Source organism: Vulpes vulpes, chromosome 13, assembly GCF_048418805.1.
Source record: "Vulpes vulpes isolate BD-2025 chromosome 13, VulVul3, whole genome shotgun sequence".
NCBI lineage: Eukaryota > Metazoa > Chordata > Mammalia > Carnivora > Canidae > Vulpes > Vulpes vulpes.
In genome coordinates, this window is record NC_132792.1 from 157,998,984 (window position 1) to 158,015,407 (window position 16,424).

A 16,424-nucleotide genomic window follows, 5' to 3' on the forward strand; every position below is an offset into this window, starting at 1 on the left:
TCCTTCCCTTGAATGATTGCATAACAAGAAGCTATAAACATAAAAACTTTATCATCATTATCAGTGTAGGAGGCCCAATTAATACTCTCCCCTTGGAGTTCCTTTATTTCTTCATCTTTAGTGATTTTTTTTTTTTTTCCACTCCTCCTCAGCTATGGAGAATTCTGGTCACATCCTAGGCCTATTCATCATCAGGATGTAACCTCCATATCCTATTGCAAGCATCTCATTCTTAAATCATTCTATCACTTACTCTAATACCCCCTGCTATTAACAGTGTTCAGCCTCATCATGAATTCTAAACCATTGAGCCTGTTCATTCTTAGAATCTCAGTTGACATTTTTCCTTTTTGAACTACATTCTTGCAAGTACTGTCAGTCATGCCACCTCCTTTTCCATCCTTGTGACTTATCTGATAAAACCCTGGTTGAGTTCAGTTACCCACCTTCTCTCTACGGTGCGCCTATGGAGATAACTATTGCTGGAAAAATCTACACAAAGAAGCTAGTTTCACTTTAAATTTATAAGCACAAACTTCAAGTGGACACTCAGTGCTTATTGCCAGGCCAAGAAGTGTGTCCCTAAGAAGTTCACTTTCTCATATTTCGAGATGATTTCATTCTCTCTTCTCTGATCCTCAGACTTTCTAAAACCCATTCCCTGTTACTGTCAGTTGAGGACCTTGCCTCATCCTTTTTTGAGACCAGAGATGGGGAGCCATTAGGTGGGAATTTTCTCTTCTTGCTACCAAATCTGTAAACCTTTCTGCATCAGTACTCCTTGTCTTTCTTTCTTTCCTGCTGTTAAAGTGGAGAAAGTACCCTTCCCCTTCCTGTCAGAGGGCAGTTTCTTATTACTTATAGCTCTAGAACTCTTTCTTCCTTTGTTATGGTCATCGATCCTCTGCTTTGGTTCTTATCAAGCTTTCATGTGCATTAGAGTCATCTGGGAACTTGTTAAAATGCAGGGTCTGACTCAGTGGGTCTGGGTTCTGGGTGGAGAGTCTGCATTTCTGAGAAGCTTCAGGTGATGCTACTGGTGTGTGGACCTTGCTGTCATTCCCTCACTCTCCTGCATCATTCAGTTCTCCCTCCCTGTTGGATCATTCTCACAAGAATATAGATTTACTCTAGTGTTTCTCATCCTGATAAATGAAACTTCCCTACCCAGATACAACCCCATTCCTCCATAGACAGAACCTCTCCAGAGTAGTTTACTCATTCACTAGCCTTTTCTTCTCCTTCTTCCATCCCCATTCCTATCCTGCATTTGCTCATGAGTTGGTTTGGAAGATGGCTTCTATCTTGACAAATCCAGTGAACCCTTCTCTATACTCGTCTTAAATTCAGTCTTTACTTGTAAATCATGTGTGACCCTTCTAAAGTTTCAGTGGGGAACCCAAAGAAAGTGCTTACCTTGGTAGGACTCAAGTGCCACAGCATCTCCTCTGCAGCAGGCACTTCTTCAGCCTCCTAGCACCTGTTTCCCCTCTGCACACTGTGAAGTCTTTCCTACACATGCATACTTCAGGGCTCAGCCAAGGATTTGAGGGGCATTTATACATGGAGCTGGGGTCTCCCTCATAGTGATTCCTTCATTCCCAGGATAATTTTTCCTCAAAATCTAGCCATTCTGACAGCCTAGATTTCTCCCTCAGGTCCTCAATCCAACAAAACTAGTTTTCTGCTTGAGTTCTAGCCACTATGTGTTATGTGGATCTAGGAGAAAACCATAAAAACATAAATTTCACTCAGCATGTTCCTTTCTTTCAAAGGTCATGTCCTTTCTCATTTCTGCCTGCTTTTGGTTGCTCTCCACTACCTTCAACAATTGCTTTTTATACTTTGTCCAGTTTATAATTGTGGTTCTGGGAAGCTTAGTATAATATATGCTATTCCACTATTACCAGAACCAGAACTCTCAGAGTATCTCTCTACAATGTAACTTGAATCATGTCACTCCTTTGTTAAAACTTATAGGGGCGGGCAGCCCCGGTGGTGCAGTGGTTTAGCGCCACCTGCAGCCCCGGGTGTGATCCTGGGGACCCGGGATCAAGTCCCATGTTGGGCTCCCTGCGTGGAGTCTGTCTGTCTGTCTGTCTCTCTCTCTGTCTGTCTCTATGAATAAATAAATAAAATATTTAAAAAATAAAATAAAATGGTCATATGCTTAAAAAAAAAAAAAAGAACTCATAGGGGCTTCAGTTTACACTTAAAATGCAGAATGTACCATGGCCTACAGAATACTGTCCAGTCTGACCCTGTGTACTTCTCCGTCCTTGGCCCATGGCCACTGGTCTCCTTTCTCACTTCGTTCCAGCTGTATGCCTCACCCCTGGGCCTCTGATCATGATGTCTCTTGTTCCTGGGCAGCTCATCTCCCAGGTTTTTGCATGGGTTCCATTCCATCATTTCTCAGTTTAGCTAGCACTTTTTCCTTACAACCTTATCTGAAGGTTAAGATAAGGTTGTAACAGACAGATAGATACCTGTCAAATATTATTTTCTGCTATAACACTCCATTGCTTTACATCATAGCACTTGTGAGAGTTCATTATTAATTTACTTAATTGCTTAAACTAGAATAATCTATGTGAAGACAGGTACAGTGCCTTTTTTTTTTTTTTTTATTGGTGCCTAGACTAGCACAGTGTTTGGCAGAGAGATGATGTTTAAGAAATCAAAAAGTTAGATAAAGCTACAGAATTAAGCTAGGCATGTTAGAACTTCGGGAATCTCTTAGAAGGATAAGTAAGTCACTTAACTGGGATTGTTTGGCACCTTTATGCAGGCATAGCCACCCTACCCTGTTCAGTTTTTACATAGAGGTTGAAACCACTGAACCTCCTGGTGTATTTTTTCTTGCTCCAGTCTACCAATACGAGCTTCATTATTTATTCTCTCATTATGACTTCACTCTTGCCTCTCAGATTTAGTATGTTTTTGCTCCTTTTGGCTATTATTTTGGTTCACCCTAACCTGGTTGCCATTTTTTCTGGATAATAGCCCATAAGGTATAAAAAACCTATCATAGAAAAATAGGAATAGTATGGCTAAATTAGTTGGCATTATTGGCTGAAAATGAATTTGAACTGAAAACCAAGCAAAACCACAGAAGGTAAGATTGTACTAAGTGACTAAATCATGCAGAGGCACATAGAAGTTATGAATACGTGAACCTTAACATTATTTGGCCCTACCTCTTTTTCCAGTTTCATCTTGTAATCCCTCCTTTGGGTTCAACATGTTTCAGCCATACTGTTTTTTCAGTTCCTCAAACATACCAAGTTTTCCCCCACCACAGACCTTTGCTTTTATTGTTTATTCTTTGGAATGCTGTTTTTTTTTTTTTTTTTTTTTTTTTCTGTTTTTAAGAAAAACAGACTGGCTGGCTTCTCATTTTTAGGTCTCAGCTTAAGTTACCACTCTGATAAATCCAGCCTTCCTAAAATAGGTCCCCCCACTCCCATTCTTTTCTTCTCACTTCTTTATTTATTTACAGTTCTTCTAATAGCATTTTTAAATTTGATCTCTTGTACCTTTTTTTGGTTCTACAATTATAGGGACCATTTTAGATTTGTATTTCATTGTACCCCTAGCCTCCTAATACAACTCTTGTCCAATGTAGTTGAAGAGGGAATTGGTTAACTGAAAGAAAACTACCCAGAACGAAGCCCAGAGGAGTGAGATGGAATATATGAAATCAAGGTTCAGGGGATCCCTGGGTGGCTCAGCGGTTTAGTGCCAGCTTTTGGCCCAGGGCGTGATCCTGAAGACCGGGGATTGAGTCCCACATCGGGCTCCTGGCATGGAGCTTGCTTCTCTCTCTGCCTGTGTCTCTGCCTCTCTCTCTCTCTCTCTCTCTGTGTGTGTCTTTCATGAATGAATAAATAAAATCTTAAAAAAAAAGAAATTAAGGTTTATAGTTAGGTCTATAGGCCAAATTGGGATTCCAAAAAGAGATTATCAGAGAAAAATGAGGGAAAGGGAATATATTTGAAGAGATATAAATTTTTTAAAAAAGATTTTATTTCAAATAAATAAATAAATAAATAATTTTATTTATTTCAGAGAGAGAGAGAGAGAGCATGAGCGGGGATTGGGACAGAGGGAGAAGGAGACTCTCTGCTGAGCAGGTGCAGGGCTCCATCCCAGGACCTTGAGATCATGACTTAAGCCAAAGGGAGAGATGCTGAAACTGACTCAGCCACCCCAAGATACAAAATTTTCTACAATAAAGATATAAACTTTCAAATTCAGGAAGCACAGTGAGTTCCAACCAGGATAAATTAAAATAAATCCACATCAACATATGTATAGTAATAAATCTGCAGAACTCCAAAAATAAAAGACAGTCTCTTAAAAGAATGGCAGTCACTACAATAGACTTCTTTAACAGTAGTGTTTGCAACCAGAAGATAATGCTGCAAAATCTACAAAGTGTTGAAGAAAAATAGCAATGAACCTAGGGTTCTAGACCTTTTATTCAAGATTAAAGATTAAATCAAAAATTTGTTCAAAGAAAGAAAGACGGTTCATCACTTAACGCTTGCAGAAAGAACTACTAAAAGGTGGTACTTCAGTAAGAAGGAAATTGAACCTGGAAGAAAGGTAGGAAGTAGGAAGCAATGATCAAAAGCAAAATCAGTATATATATATGAATAAATTTAAATAAGTATTATAAAAAAGTCATAGTGTCTAATTTTGAGGCCCATAAGGAACTGTAATTCTTTTTTTTTTTTTTTTTTTAAGATTTTATTTATTCATGAGAGACACAGAAAGAGAGCACATGGCAGAGACACAGGCAGAGGGAGAAGCAGGCTCCCGACAGGGAGCCCGACATGGGACTCGATCCCTGGTCTCCAGGATCAGGCCCTGGGCTGAAGGCGGCGCTAAACCCCTGAGCCACCCACCTGCCCAGAACTGTAATTCTAATTGAAATAATACGGAGATGAGAGGAGGTGATTTGATTTAAAGCCTTTCTAATAAGGTTTGTTTTGTTCAGGTGGAAGGTGAAATATTGACTAACTTTAGACTTATATTAGGGCAAGGATACACATTACTGTTATGTATTTAATTAAAAAAAATTTTTTTTTTAAAGTAATCTCCACACCCAGCATGGGGTTGGAACTCAAAACCTTGAGATCAGGAGCCGCGTTCTCTACCAACTGAGCCTGCCAAGAGCCCTACTATTTTATATTTTAAAATGGAAAAAAAAAAGCCAGTATATAGTTTTAAATTAGTGGGTATTTTAAATTTAGTATTTCATTTTAGCAATTTATTTTTACCTAATTCATATTGCTAAAGACAATTATTTGTTACATTATTCTCTAGTTCACTAGTCCTCAGCACTGGTTCATGTGGTAAAATACCTCGAAGTAATGATGAGCTCTGTGATACGTTCCTTTAACTTTTATCTTTGAGTTGCACAAAAAATATCATGATTCAACTTCAGCGGTAGAACTTTGTAGCCAGCATTTAGGAACTGGTTTAAGAGTCACTAAGCTAATTATCTCAATTGTCTATCTTAAGTACCCAAGTAAGTTAATAGCATGGCCATGTCTTGTCATGTCTACAACATGTCTTACAGTTTTCTTTTATTCTCCCTATTATAAAAGTTAATGAATTATCAACATATAAAATTTTCTTACAATCATAATTTTGGTTTTTGGGATGATTTATACCATTACATAAGCTTTTAAAATATTTTATTAGAGTTTATGAAAGTCCTTACAGACATTTAGCTATCTGATACTGCTTTGGGGGGATGTATTATTTATAAGCAATGACTATAAGTTTCTACCTATGGAGTATAATATGTTGTGTATCATGTACTGTACTTGGTATATTTTACACATTATCTTCTTTATTCTCTGTATTATCTCAGCTACTTATTTCATTACTTATTTATTCTTATTATTTCAGTAAGAGTATTACCAGTTTCTGAGGGTCCCAGATCCAGGCACTGCTTAGCTGCATCCTCTGTCTTAAAGTCTGTGACAAGGCTGCAGTCAAGGCGTTGGCCCGGCCTGCAGTGTTCTCTGAAAGTGTGGCTACAGAAGGATCCACTTCCGAGTTCCTGTGGTTGTGGCAGGGTTCATTGCAGGCAGTTGGACTGAAGGCCTCAGTTTCTTACTGTCTCTGGGCTGGAGGCACGGCTGGCAGTTCCGTGCCATGTGGGCCTCTCCATAGGGTAGCTCACAGCATGGCAGCTTGCTTCCTCAGAGCCAGCAAGAGAAGAGAGTCAGCGAGCAAGATGGAAATTAGGATGTTATGTAATATGATCACTGATGTGATAGCCCACCACCTTAGTTGTGTTCTGGGTTAGAAGCAAATTAGGTCCTGCCCATACCCAGGAGGATCACTGGGGACAATTTTTGAGCCATAATACCCTAAACCATTTTATGAAGTAGCTTTTATTCAAACTAGCATCTGAGGCTCAGAGGTATCAAGAAATTATTAAGGTCATAGTTTGTAAGTGCAGATTTTGATTCAGACCCAGATCTTTTCTAATTTTACTGTCTCTTAGAAAAAATATTTTTATACAATCAAATTGATGACCTCAGAGATTAAGTAGGAAATTTTAGAGCATCACAGATTCACATAACAAAATAAAGCTGTTGATTAAACCCCTTATTAACCCCTTAGAAATATCAGGAATAGAAGATTCTTAGTGACTATTGTTAATTAAATTTATCATGAATTAAAATTCTCCATTTATTTTTAGCCACTAAACTGAATTTTAGGCAAAAGAGCTCAGATAATTATGGGTTTAGTTAAGAGTTGTGATGGTTGATAATGGTATCAGTGTTTTTCCAGAGTGCCATAATTAAACAATTGGAACATTTATTATTACTTAGAGTGACCTTAAAATCATTAACTCAAAATCCAGAATTGTTTAAATTAATTCTTAAGAAATATTTTATGTACTATGCAGACTGTTTCTTAACCTTTTTGGACTATGGACTGTTTGAATAATCTAATAGGAGATAAATTAGACCTTCTCCCTAGAAAGTTCTCATAGGGAAATTATTTTCATCTATTTTGGCTGTGGCATTATGACTGCACTAAAATTCACTCATGATTCAGGGACATGTGAAATCACAAAGTGATTTCAAAGTTTCAAAGTGTTTTCTGTTAGTGTGTGGATATACACATGCACACAAACACTGAAATATTATTTAGCCATTAAAAAAGAAGGAAGACTTGCCCTTTGCAACGACGTGGATAGATCTAGAGACTATAATGCTAAGGGAAATAAGTCAGAGAAAGACAAATACCACATGATTTCACTCATATGTGGAATTTAAGAAACAATAAAGAAAGGAAAAAAGGACACAAAAAAACTCTTAACTATAGAGAACAAATAGATGGTTATCAGAGGGGAGAAGGGTTGGGGGGATGGATGAAATAGGTGAAGGGTATGAAAAGTATACTCATCTTGAGTACTAAGCAATACACAGAATTGTTGAATCACTATATTGTACACCTGAAACTAATATAGCATTGTATGTTGACTATACTTGAATTGAAATAATAATAAAATTAAAAATGCTTCAAAAAAAAATAAAAATGCTTCATGCCATTAAAAAAAAAAAACCTTGATGTTTTCTTTGGTAATGAAAACATTAATTTTACGGAAAATACTTCCATTTCCTAGTCCTAAAGAGATTATAAAATTTTGATTAAAAAAAATTTATTGCCTAAGCATTAAAGTTGGATATAATTGAGTACTTTTTTTCTCTAGAACTCTATCCAGCTCCTACATATAGTAGGTGTTCAATAAATATTTAATAAATTAATTTTAGAATATCAAATAAAACACTTGTAAAATATCTGTTTCTAGTTGGGAAAATGAAATTTTCTCATTTGAGTGGTACTGATATTTGACATCAGAGATCTGACCACAGACATTTTAAGGTGCATGTTATTTTATTGTCATCTTTGAATATAAATTCAAATTAGTATTTTTATATTTTAAGGTAAATGAACATTTGAAAGACATTATGGAACAGGAACAGAAATTGAAAGAACACCACACAGTTGAAGCTCCAGGAGGTCAAAAGGTATATATTTCAAAGAAAAAAAGGTGCCTTTATGAATAGACTGTGTATGTTCATATATATATATATATATATATATATATATATATATATATATAGTTAGGGAAATATATATATTAGTTAATAGATGTGTTCATTAAATTTTTTTTTTGGTGGTGTTACCTGTGCCCTAGGAAGCATGTCATAAATGCCAAGTGAGTATTAGTACAAAATGAAGGTTAATTGAATGAAGGAGTTTAGGAAAAATTGTTGATGATCAGAACTTAATTTCTGGAGTACTTTTGGCAAAAAATAATGGTTTTGCCTTTGGTAAAATGTATGAAACAACAAGAAAACATTATCAGTGTATCAGCCTTACAATGACTTGTAATAAGACCAGCCTTTAAAATATATTCCAGGAATTGTAAGTTGTGCATATGGTTATTCTATAAAGGGAGAAGAAACATTAATGTGGATTCATTCTTTAAAAATTATTGTGGCTTTTAGAGTTTTCCTCTTTGAAAATTTGTGTTTTTGTCATATAATAAGACCAGAAATATATTTCTTACACTATATTATATCATCTCTTTTAATATGTACCATAATGAGAGCCCTTTAAACATATTGTGTAGCATTTGAATTGAGGTGTAAGAAATCATAAGTGTCCAGAGATCTTATCTTCCAGTTGGATAATTTAAATTTTCTTTATTATTATACAGTTTTTCTATTCATTTTGGTCTAATGCTCCTGGTTATTGATACCTCTATTAGAAGAGAAAGAGAAAAAAAGGAAGGCAAGGCAAAGCTGTTTGGTGTATTACCAATTTCAATAGAAAACTTTTGTGGGAGACCACCTAATATTTTGCCTAAATATGTTATTTTGGGATCACAGTGATTTCCCTCATTTGGCTTACTGACTACCTGCTGAATATACTATCCATCCTTGATTCTTCATCCCAACTTTGTTGACGTCCTTTTACCCTAGAGGTACATCAGAATGGAAATCTTTTTTTCCCATCACTCCAGATCACATATTCCATTTCCCTGTCTTCCAAGAGCTTCTTTCCCTGTCTCTTCCTTCCTTCTTCCCCCATTCCTTTCCTATTAGTTTCCCTCCTTTTCTCTTTCTCATCCTGTGGAAGTTGAATCCTTTGCCCCCAGTTTTGTTCCTGGTTCTAATCAGGAATGAGCTAAAATGGCATCATCCTAAGTTAAAACACTCATGGCCTTTTTCCATAGAAATCTTGTTTATTAAATATAATGATTGAATTCTACAGTATTGTATACACATTATGAACTAAATAGGGATTTTATTTGCTGACCTAGGACCCAGTAAACACAGTTTTATGAAGTAAAAAATACCATTTATATTCCAAACAGGGTGAAACACCTTTAAGAAAAGCTATAATAGGGCAGCCCCGGTGGCACAGTGGTTTAGTGCTGCCTGCAGCTTGGGGTGTGATCCTGGAGCCCTTGGGTCGAGTCCCATGTTGGGCTTCCTGCGTGGAGCCTGCTTCTCCCTCTGCCTGTGTCTCTGCCTCTCTCTCTCTGAATAAATAAATAAATCTTTAAAAAAAGTAAAGCTATAATATAGCATCTGGACACTACTTGTATTATACCACTTTGATGTTTTAATAGCACTTAGCCTCATGCAATTGCACATGAGTTCATTTGGGTAAATGAAGAAATGAATGTGATTCATTTTTAATTTTTTTAAAATTTTATTTTTAATTTATGATAGTCACAGAGAGAGAGAGAGAGAGAGAGAGAGAGGCAGAGACATAGGCAGAGGGAGAAGCAGGCTCCATGCACCGGGAGCCCGACGTGGGATTCGATCCCGGGTCTCCAGGATCGCGCCCTGGGCCAAAGGCAGGCGCTAAACTGCTGCGCCACCCAGGGATCCCGATTCATTTTTAAATATTTGGATTAATACATACTTTATTTTAGCACAATACATATTTTTATTTCAAAATGAATTTTCTCTTTTTTCCAATTGTTAGAATCATTATGAAAATTTCACATAGACTATGTAATTTTACATAGTCTTACTGCAAAGTACAGGTGTCATCATTATGAGGAACCACTCTGCATAAACTAGGGAAAGAAATCTCTATTATCTAACCATGAGATTTTTGGCATTTGAACTGGTTGGTTTGGCTGGAAATTTAATCACTTCATTCTTGATTTTTTATTCCCATAAAAGCAAAATTCTTGATCCTTTTCTCCTTTTAGGGACAAGACATAGAATGACTTGTTCTTTCTTTATTACTATGCAATTGGTAAGAAGTTGCCACGCCTTCTACTTACTCAGGCTAGCTTGCCAAGTGACTAGATGCTAACCTTGTTGTCTATGATTTATCCAGCTATAATCAGGGCCGGGGATCCCTGGGTGGCTCAGCGGTTCAGTGCCTGCCTTTGGCCCAGGGCGTGATCCTGGAGTCCCGGGATCGAGTCCCATGTCGGGCTCCGGGCATGGAGCCTGCTTCTCCCTCTGCCTGTCTCTCTCTCTCTCTCTCTTTATCATGAATAAATAAAATCTTTAAAAAAAAAAAAAAATCAGGGCCTGTGGTGTTGGATGATAGCATTTCTTACCTTTTGTCCTTTCCCACCTATTCTCAACTTAAATGTCCAATAAAATCTATTTTATGAAACTTCTTGTTACAGCCATCTGTAACTGGCTAAAATATATGCATTTGATGAGGGATACTTGCACTGCAATATTATTAGTGCTAGACCAAAATTAGAATTCCAAAGGTATTTCTTCAGATTTATTAGATCTGATGATGATGTATTTCTGATTATTGGATTAGTTGGTGTCTTAAAAGGAAGGCATTTGAGTAGGACCATGTCCTAGGAAAATGTTTAAACAGTTTACTGTTATTTTTCCCAGGTTTTTTTTTTTTTCAAGTTGCTCTTTTTCTTTCTAATATCCTTTTTATTGTAAAGTAGGATGCCCAGTTAAATGTGAATTTCAGAGAAATACCAAAAAATTTTTGGTATAAGTTGCATGAGCATCTCATATTTTTATTTGCTAAATCTGGCAACCCTACTTGAAAGATCTCTAAAGTTTATAGCCAGTGACGTTGAGTCCAGCATTCATTCTTTTAAGGAATTTGTAAAAAAAAAAAAAAAAAAAAAAAAAAATGCTATGATAAACTGAGTATGGACTTAAAGTCAGAATAGTTCTGCCACTAACTAGCTTCATGACCTTTCCCAAGGCACTTGAACTCTGTGGGCCTCATTTTCTTTATAAATTTTAAAAGTTGAATTAAATGGCTTCTAAATTCTGTGACTAAAATGATTCTCAAATTTTCCTTTCTTAATATATTAGTAAAAGTAAGGATTCAGAGCAAAAGGCTAGTGAGGATAGTAAGTACTTGGTTATTATAAACTTTCATATATGTATATATTACTTATGGATTTATGATAACCTTGGGAGTGAAATATTTAAGGTGGTTTCTAGAAGATGTGGGACTTGAACAGGGCCTTAGTAGGTTTTATGATTTTTACAAAGTAGGGCACTATGTCATAGGGAATAACATGAGTGGAGACATGCAGTTACCACATTTGGACATCAGTAAGTAGACCACTCAGATAGTTTTGAAATAGCTATGAATTCATTGGTTTGTATTTTGAAATTTACAGTGCTAACTGTAGAGTGAATAAAGTTTGTTTCTCCCAATATTAAAAGTACATGTCTATTCATTGTAACATTTGCCACTTTTAAAATAGAAATGCTGATGAGATGTTTTACAGAGGGGTGGGAATTGGATGAAGGAATTATCTTTGGAGAAAGGATATTAACTGAGCTCTAATTGCTTTTCCTTTAAAGGTATAGTCTCAAAATAGACTACACTTTACCCGGTGAGACAGTAGGTGAATGCTTATACATATTTGCGTGATTACGTCAGCCATGTGAATTTCCATTTTTACCAAAGTTCCTTAGCAATTAAAAACTATGACCTTTTTGTTTTCAGTTCTGTTTTTTTAAACACTACCTGAGGGGCACCTGGGTGGCTCAGTGGTTGAGCGTCTGCCTTTGGCTCAGGGCATGACCCCGGGGTCCTGAGATCGAGTCTCGCAGCGGGCTCCGGGCATGGAGCCTGCTTCTCCCTCTGCCTGTGTCTCTGCCTCTCTCTGTGTCTTTCACAAATAAATAAAATCTTTAAAAATGAAACAAATAAATAGTACCTTAGATACTATTTGATTCTTTTTTAAATAACTTTTTTTTAAGTTTTATTTAATCCAGTTTTGTTTATTTTTAAGTGAGCACTGTATCTCACGTGAACTTAGGACCCTGAGAGCAAGAGTCGCATGCTCTACCGACTGAGCCAGCCAGGTACCCAGAAAGATTCTGAAGTCAGATACATTTGGGAAATGCTGCCCTGTCTGTGTCCCTTTAAAAATGTTACAACCAGGGCACCTGGTGGCTCAGTCAGTTGAGTGCCTGCCTTTGGCTCAGGTCATGATCCCAGGGTCCTGGGGTCTGGGATTAACCTCACACCGGGCTCCCTGCTCAGCGGAAGTCTCCCTGTCTCTCAGCCCTCCCACCCGACTTGTGCTCTCTCTCAAATAAATAAATAAATAATCTCAAAAAGAAAATAAAAACATTGAAGGCCCAGTTAAGAAGCCTGTCTAGCTGTTTCTCAAACATATTTAATCTTTTACCGCTTTCGTGAATGACATCTACTAACATCCTGTAGAATTAGTGTTGTTTGGAGCATGCTTTGGGAAACATTGATTTGTAACCCATCATTTTGTAATTGATTGTCTATTCCACACACACATATATATAAAACATGTAATGTTCTAATATAGTACATCATTTTCAGATACATCATTTGCTTTGACTCTTAGATTTACTTGGTTTCTTTTTCATACCATTATTTCAGTCAAATAATTGTGAAGACTTGACCTGCCCAAATTAGATGATTTTTAAGGAATTGTATCTCTAAGATTCTATTCTGTAATTATGGTTTATTCTTCTGTGGACGTTTGTGGTCAGTGCTAATTCATTTCTTTCTTTATACCTATTGTCAATATACCTTTTCTCCTTCATAGTCATTTACTCACCCTTACTCGTAAAGTAACTTCCTAATCTATATGCCCTAGTTGTGTTACCAACCACGTTCAGTGTAGTTAAATGAGGAACTTGGCATTTTAAACCTTTTTTTACAATATCATACTATCTCTGAATTTTTTCTTCAACAATATTTTATAAAGATGACTTGCCTTGGAGAGACTTAAATATTAATTAGATGTCCTAGCACTGTGATTTTCATCTTTGCTTAAGAGTACTGTAAAAACAGATTTCTTCAGCAGCTCTGTGGATCTTGTGCATTTGGACACAGACTCTACAAAGATTTGGATTGATACAGACTTAATAAAGTTTTTTAAGAACACTTATTTTGAAATATTTTTCACTTATGAAAAGTTCAAGATAGAAAAAGAGCCCTATATACTCTTTACTCAGATTCATCAGTTTAACATTTTGCCACATTTACTTTCTTGCTATGTGTGTGCGCACACATGTATGTATGTGTATACCCACACACATAAACATCACACACAAACCCATATGTATGCAGAGGTTTTTGAAACATTTGAAAGTGAGTTGCAAACATCATATCCTCCTACCCCTTCAATGTGTTTAGTTGTCATATCTCTAGTATTATTTAACCTGGAAGTTCCTTAGCTTTTCTTTTCTTTTTTATATTTTTAATTAATTAATTAATTAATTAATTAATTTTTATTAATGAGAGACACAAAGAGAAAGAGAGGCAGAGACACGGGCAGAGGGAGAAGCAGGCTCCCTCACGCCCTGGGCTGAAGGTGGCTCTAAACTGCTGAGCCACCTGGGCTGCCCCTTAGCTTTTCTTTTTTATTCCTCACCTTGACATTTTTAAAGAACACAGGTCATTTCCATCCCTCAATTTGTTTTTTTCTGATATTTCCTTACAATTAAATTAAGCTTGTACTTTTAAGACTGAATTGTGTCCTCCTCACAGTATTATGTCCAGAGGTACATGATATCCATTGCCCCTAGTAGGTGATGTTAATTTTTATCAATTGGTTAAGATATTGTCTGGTTTCTTAACTTCTGGTTATTATTTTTACTTTTATAATAAGTAATTTGAGAGGACATTGATATTTACAGTTGACCCTTGAATAAGGTGAGGATTAGGGGTGCCAGCCACCCATGCAGTTGGAAATCTAGTTATAACTTTTGATTCCCCAGAAACTTAAGAACTGATAACCTACTGTTGACTAGAAGCCTTACCAATAATGTAAATAGTTAACATGTATCTTGTATGTTTTATGTATTTTGTACTGTATTCTTAAAGTAAAGCTAGAGAAAAGAAAATGGTATTAAGAAAATCATAGGGAAGAGAAAAATACATTTCCAAGGCTATACTGTATTTATCAAAAAAACCCCTGCAAAACTACGTGTAAATGACCTGCACAGTTCAAGCCTGTACTGTTTGAAGGTTAACTGTTCTTATTTGCTCAATCCTACAATTCATTATAAAATAGCGTCAGAGTTGCTATGTGTATACCAATATGAAAAAAAAACCTAAGGAGTTTAAGATTTGTTTGCAATTCCTTTTTCTTTTTAATTCTTTTAGTTTGTTTTACTCCTTTTAATGCTTTTATGTTTTCCAGTTTTATTGTGATGTAATTGACATACAGCACTATGTAAGTTTAAGGTGGACAGCATTATTATTTGACTTACACATGCTGCGAAATGATTACCACAATAAGTTTAGTTAACATCCGTCATCTCCTATAGATACAATGTAATTCCTTTTTCTTTAGATTGATAATATATGGTCAGAATGCTGTGTTCTAAAGTTACTCGAGTCCCACCACTTCATTGTAGTTCTGTTATTCCTTTGTGGGTTTTTTTTTGTTATTTTTTTTTTGTTGTTTTGTTTTTTCTGTTATTCCTTTGAAATACATTTGGGTTTATTGGCTTCTGGGTTTTTTTTTTTTAATTTCATTTATTTATTCATGAGAGATACAGAGAGAGAGAGAGGCAGAGACACAGGCAGAGGGGGAAGCAGGCTCCATGCAGGGAGCCCGATGTGGGACTCGATCCCGGGTCTCCAGGACCACCACCTGAGCCGAAGCCGGCGCTAAACCGCTGAGCCACCCGGGCTGCCCGGCTTCTGTTTTCATTTAGTTTTAGTGGGCTTTTTTGCTCCATCCGTATTGACTTAATTTCATTTTCATTAACATGATTCCAAAAGTCAAAACTACACAAAAGTTAAACTCAGAGACATATCACTCCCTCCCCTTATTTCTTCTACCTCTCCCTCTCTGCCAACCCTTATTGATAATTAGTTGGTTTATCTTTCTTGTTTTTGTTTTTACACAAGTAAGCACATATGTATATGTTTTTTCTCCTTTAACAAAATATATTTAATCTTTTGCAATTTGTGTTTTTCACTAATAGTATATCCTGGAAGTTACTCCACATAGTCCCTAGGTATCTTCCTCATTCTTTTTTGCAGCAGCATGTACTCTGTTGTGTATATACCACAGTTTCTCTGACCATTTTCCTAGGGGCATTTAAGTAATTTCCAGGATCTTATAATTACAAATGATGCTATGAAGAATAATGTCCTTTTGTGTTCTTGGATTTTCAGTAAGCTCCATTGAAATTGGATTGCTAGATTGGAGGGTAAATGCATATGTAGTTTTGGTAACTAGTGCCAAAATCTTCTCCAAAGAGATTTCTACCATTTTACATTCCTATCAGCAGTTCAACACAACTTTTAGACCTACAGCGGTAAAGAGATTCTTAAGTCTAATGAGTTAGGAGGTGACAGGTCACACTAGTCACACTATGATTGACTCCTTAATGAATTCCAATTCCATGAGGTCTCCAGCAAAAGCCAGGTCGAACCAGTATCCTCCCAACGTGTTTTGGGAGCATGTAGAAGAACTTTAGGAATTATCCCAAATCTCAGAGTGATTGTATATACCCAGAGGAAGACATAGAACTGTGTGGGGAATATTAATGGCAAGACCTAAAATAACTAATGAAAACTTAGAGTGAGCCAAATGTGTGATGAAGACTCAAGGAATGCTGGAAGTTAGAACTATTCCAGGAAATCTGAACTGCCCAGGTTGGTCCCTGTCATCAGTAAGGACTTAATAAACAAATTTCCACCAGTTATCTGTGGCCTTTTAAAAGCATTTTGGTGTCATAATTACATCTTAGAACAGGATTTGAGGTTGCAGTTTGCCTAGTTCTCTGAAAATTAAAAAGGAGGGGGGTGGGGCAGTTGCTGTTTACTTCAGAAATACAGTTCTCCTTCAGCAGGGAGCTTCTACTATATATTTGGGCTTATAAGGTTATAAGCTCATGAGGTTATAA

General features: G+C 36.4%; 1 protein-coding gene across 4 annotated transcripts in view; it reads left to right on the plus strand.

Moving 5' to 3' along the window:
• The window catches only part of CAMSAP2 (calmodulin regulated spectrin associated protein family member 2), a 113,261-nt gene that overhangs the window by 66,666 nt on the left and 30,171 nt on the right, over positions 1–16,424 (plus strand). For all 4 annotated transcript variants that reach the window (XM_026018040.2, XM_026018041.2, XM_026018043.2 and 1 more), the window contains exon 4: positions 7,983–8,066. In XM_026018040.2, coding sequence (XP_025873825.2) covers positions 7,983–8,066 — 84 coding nt within the window. The remainder of the gene's footprint in view (positions 1–7,982; positions 8,067–16,424) is intronic.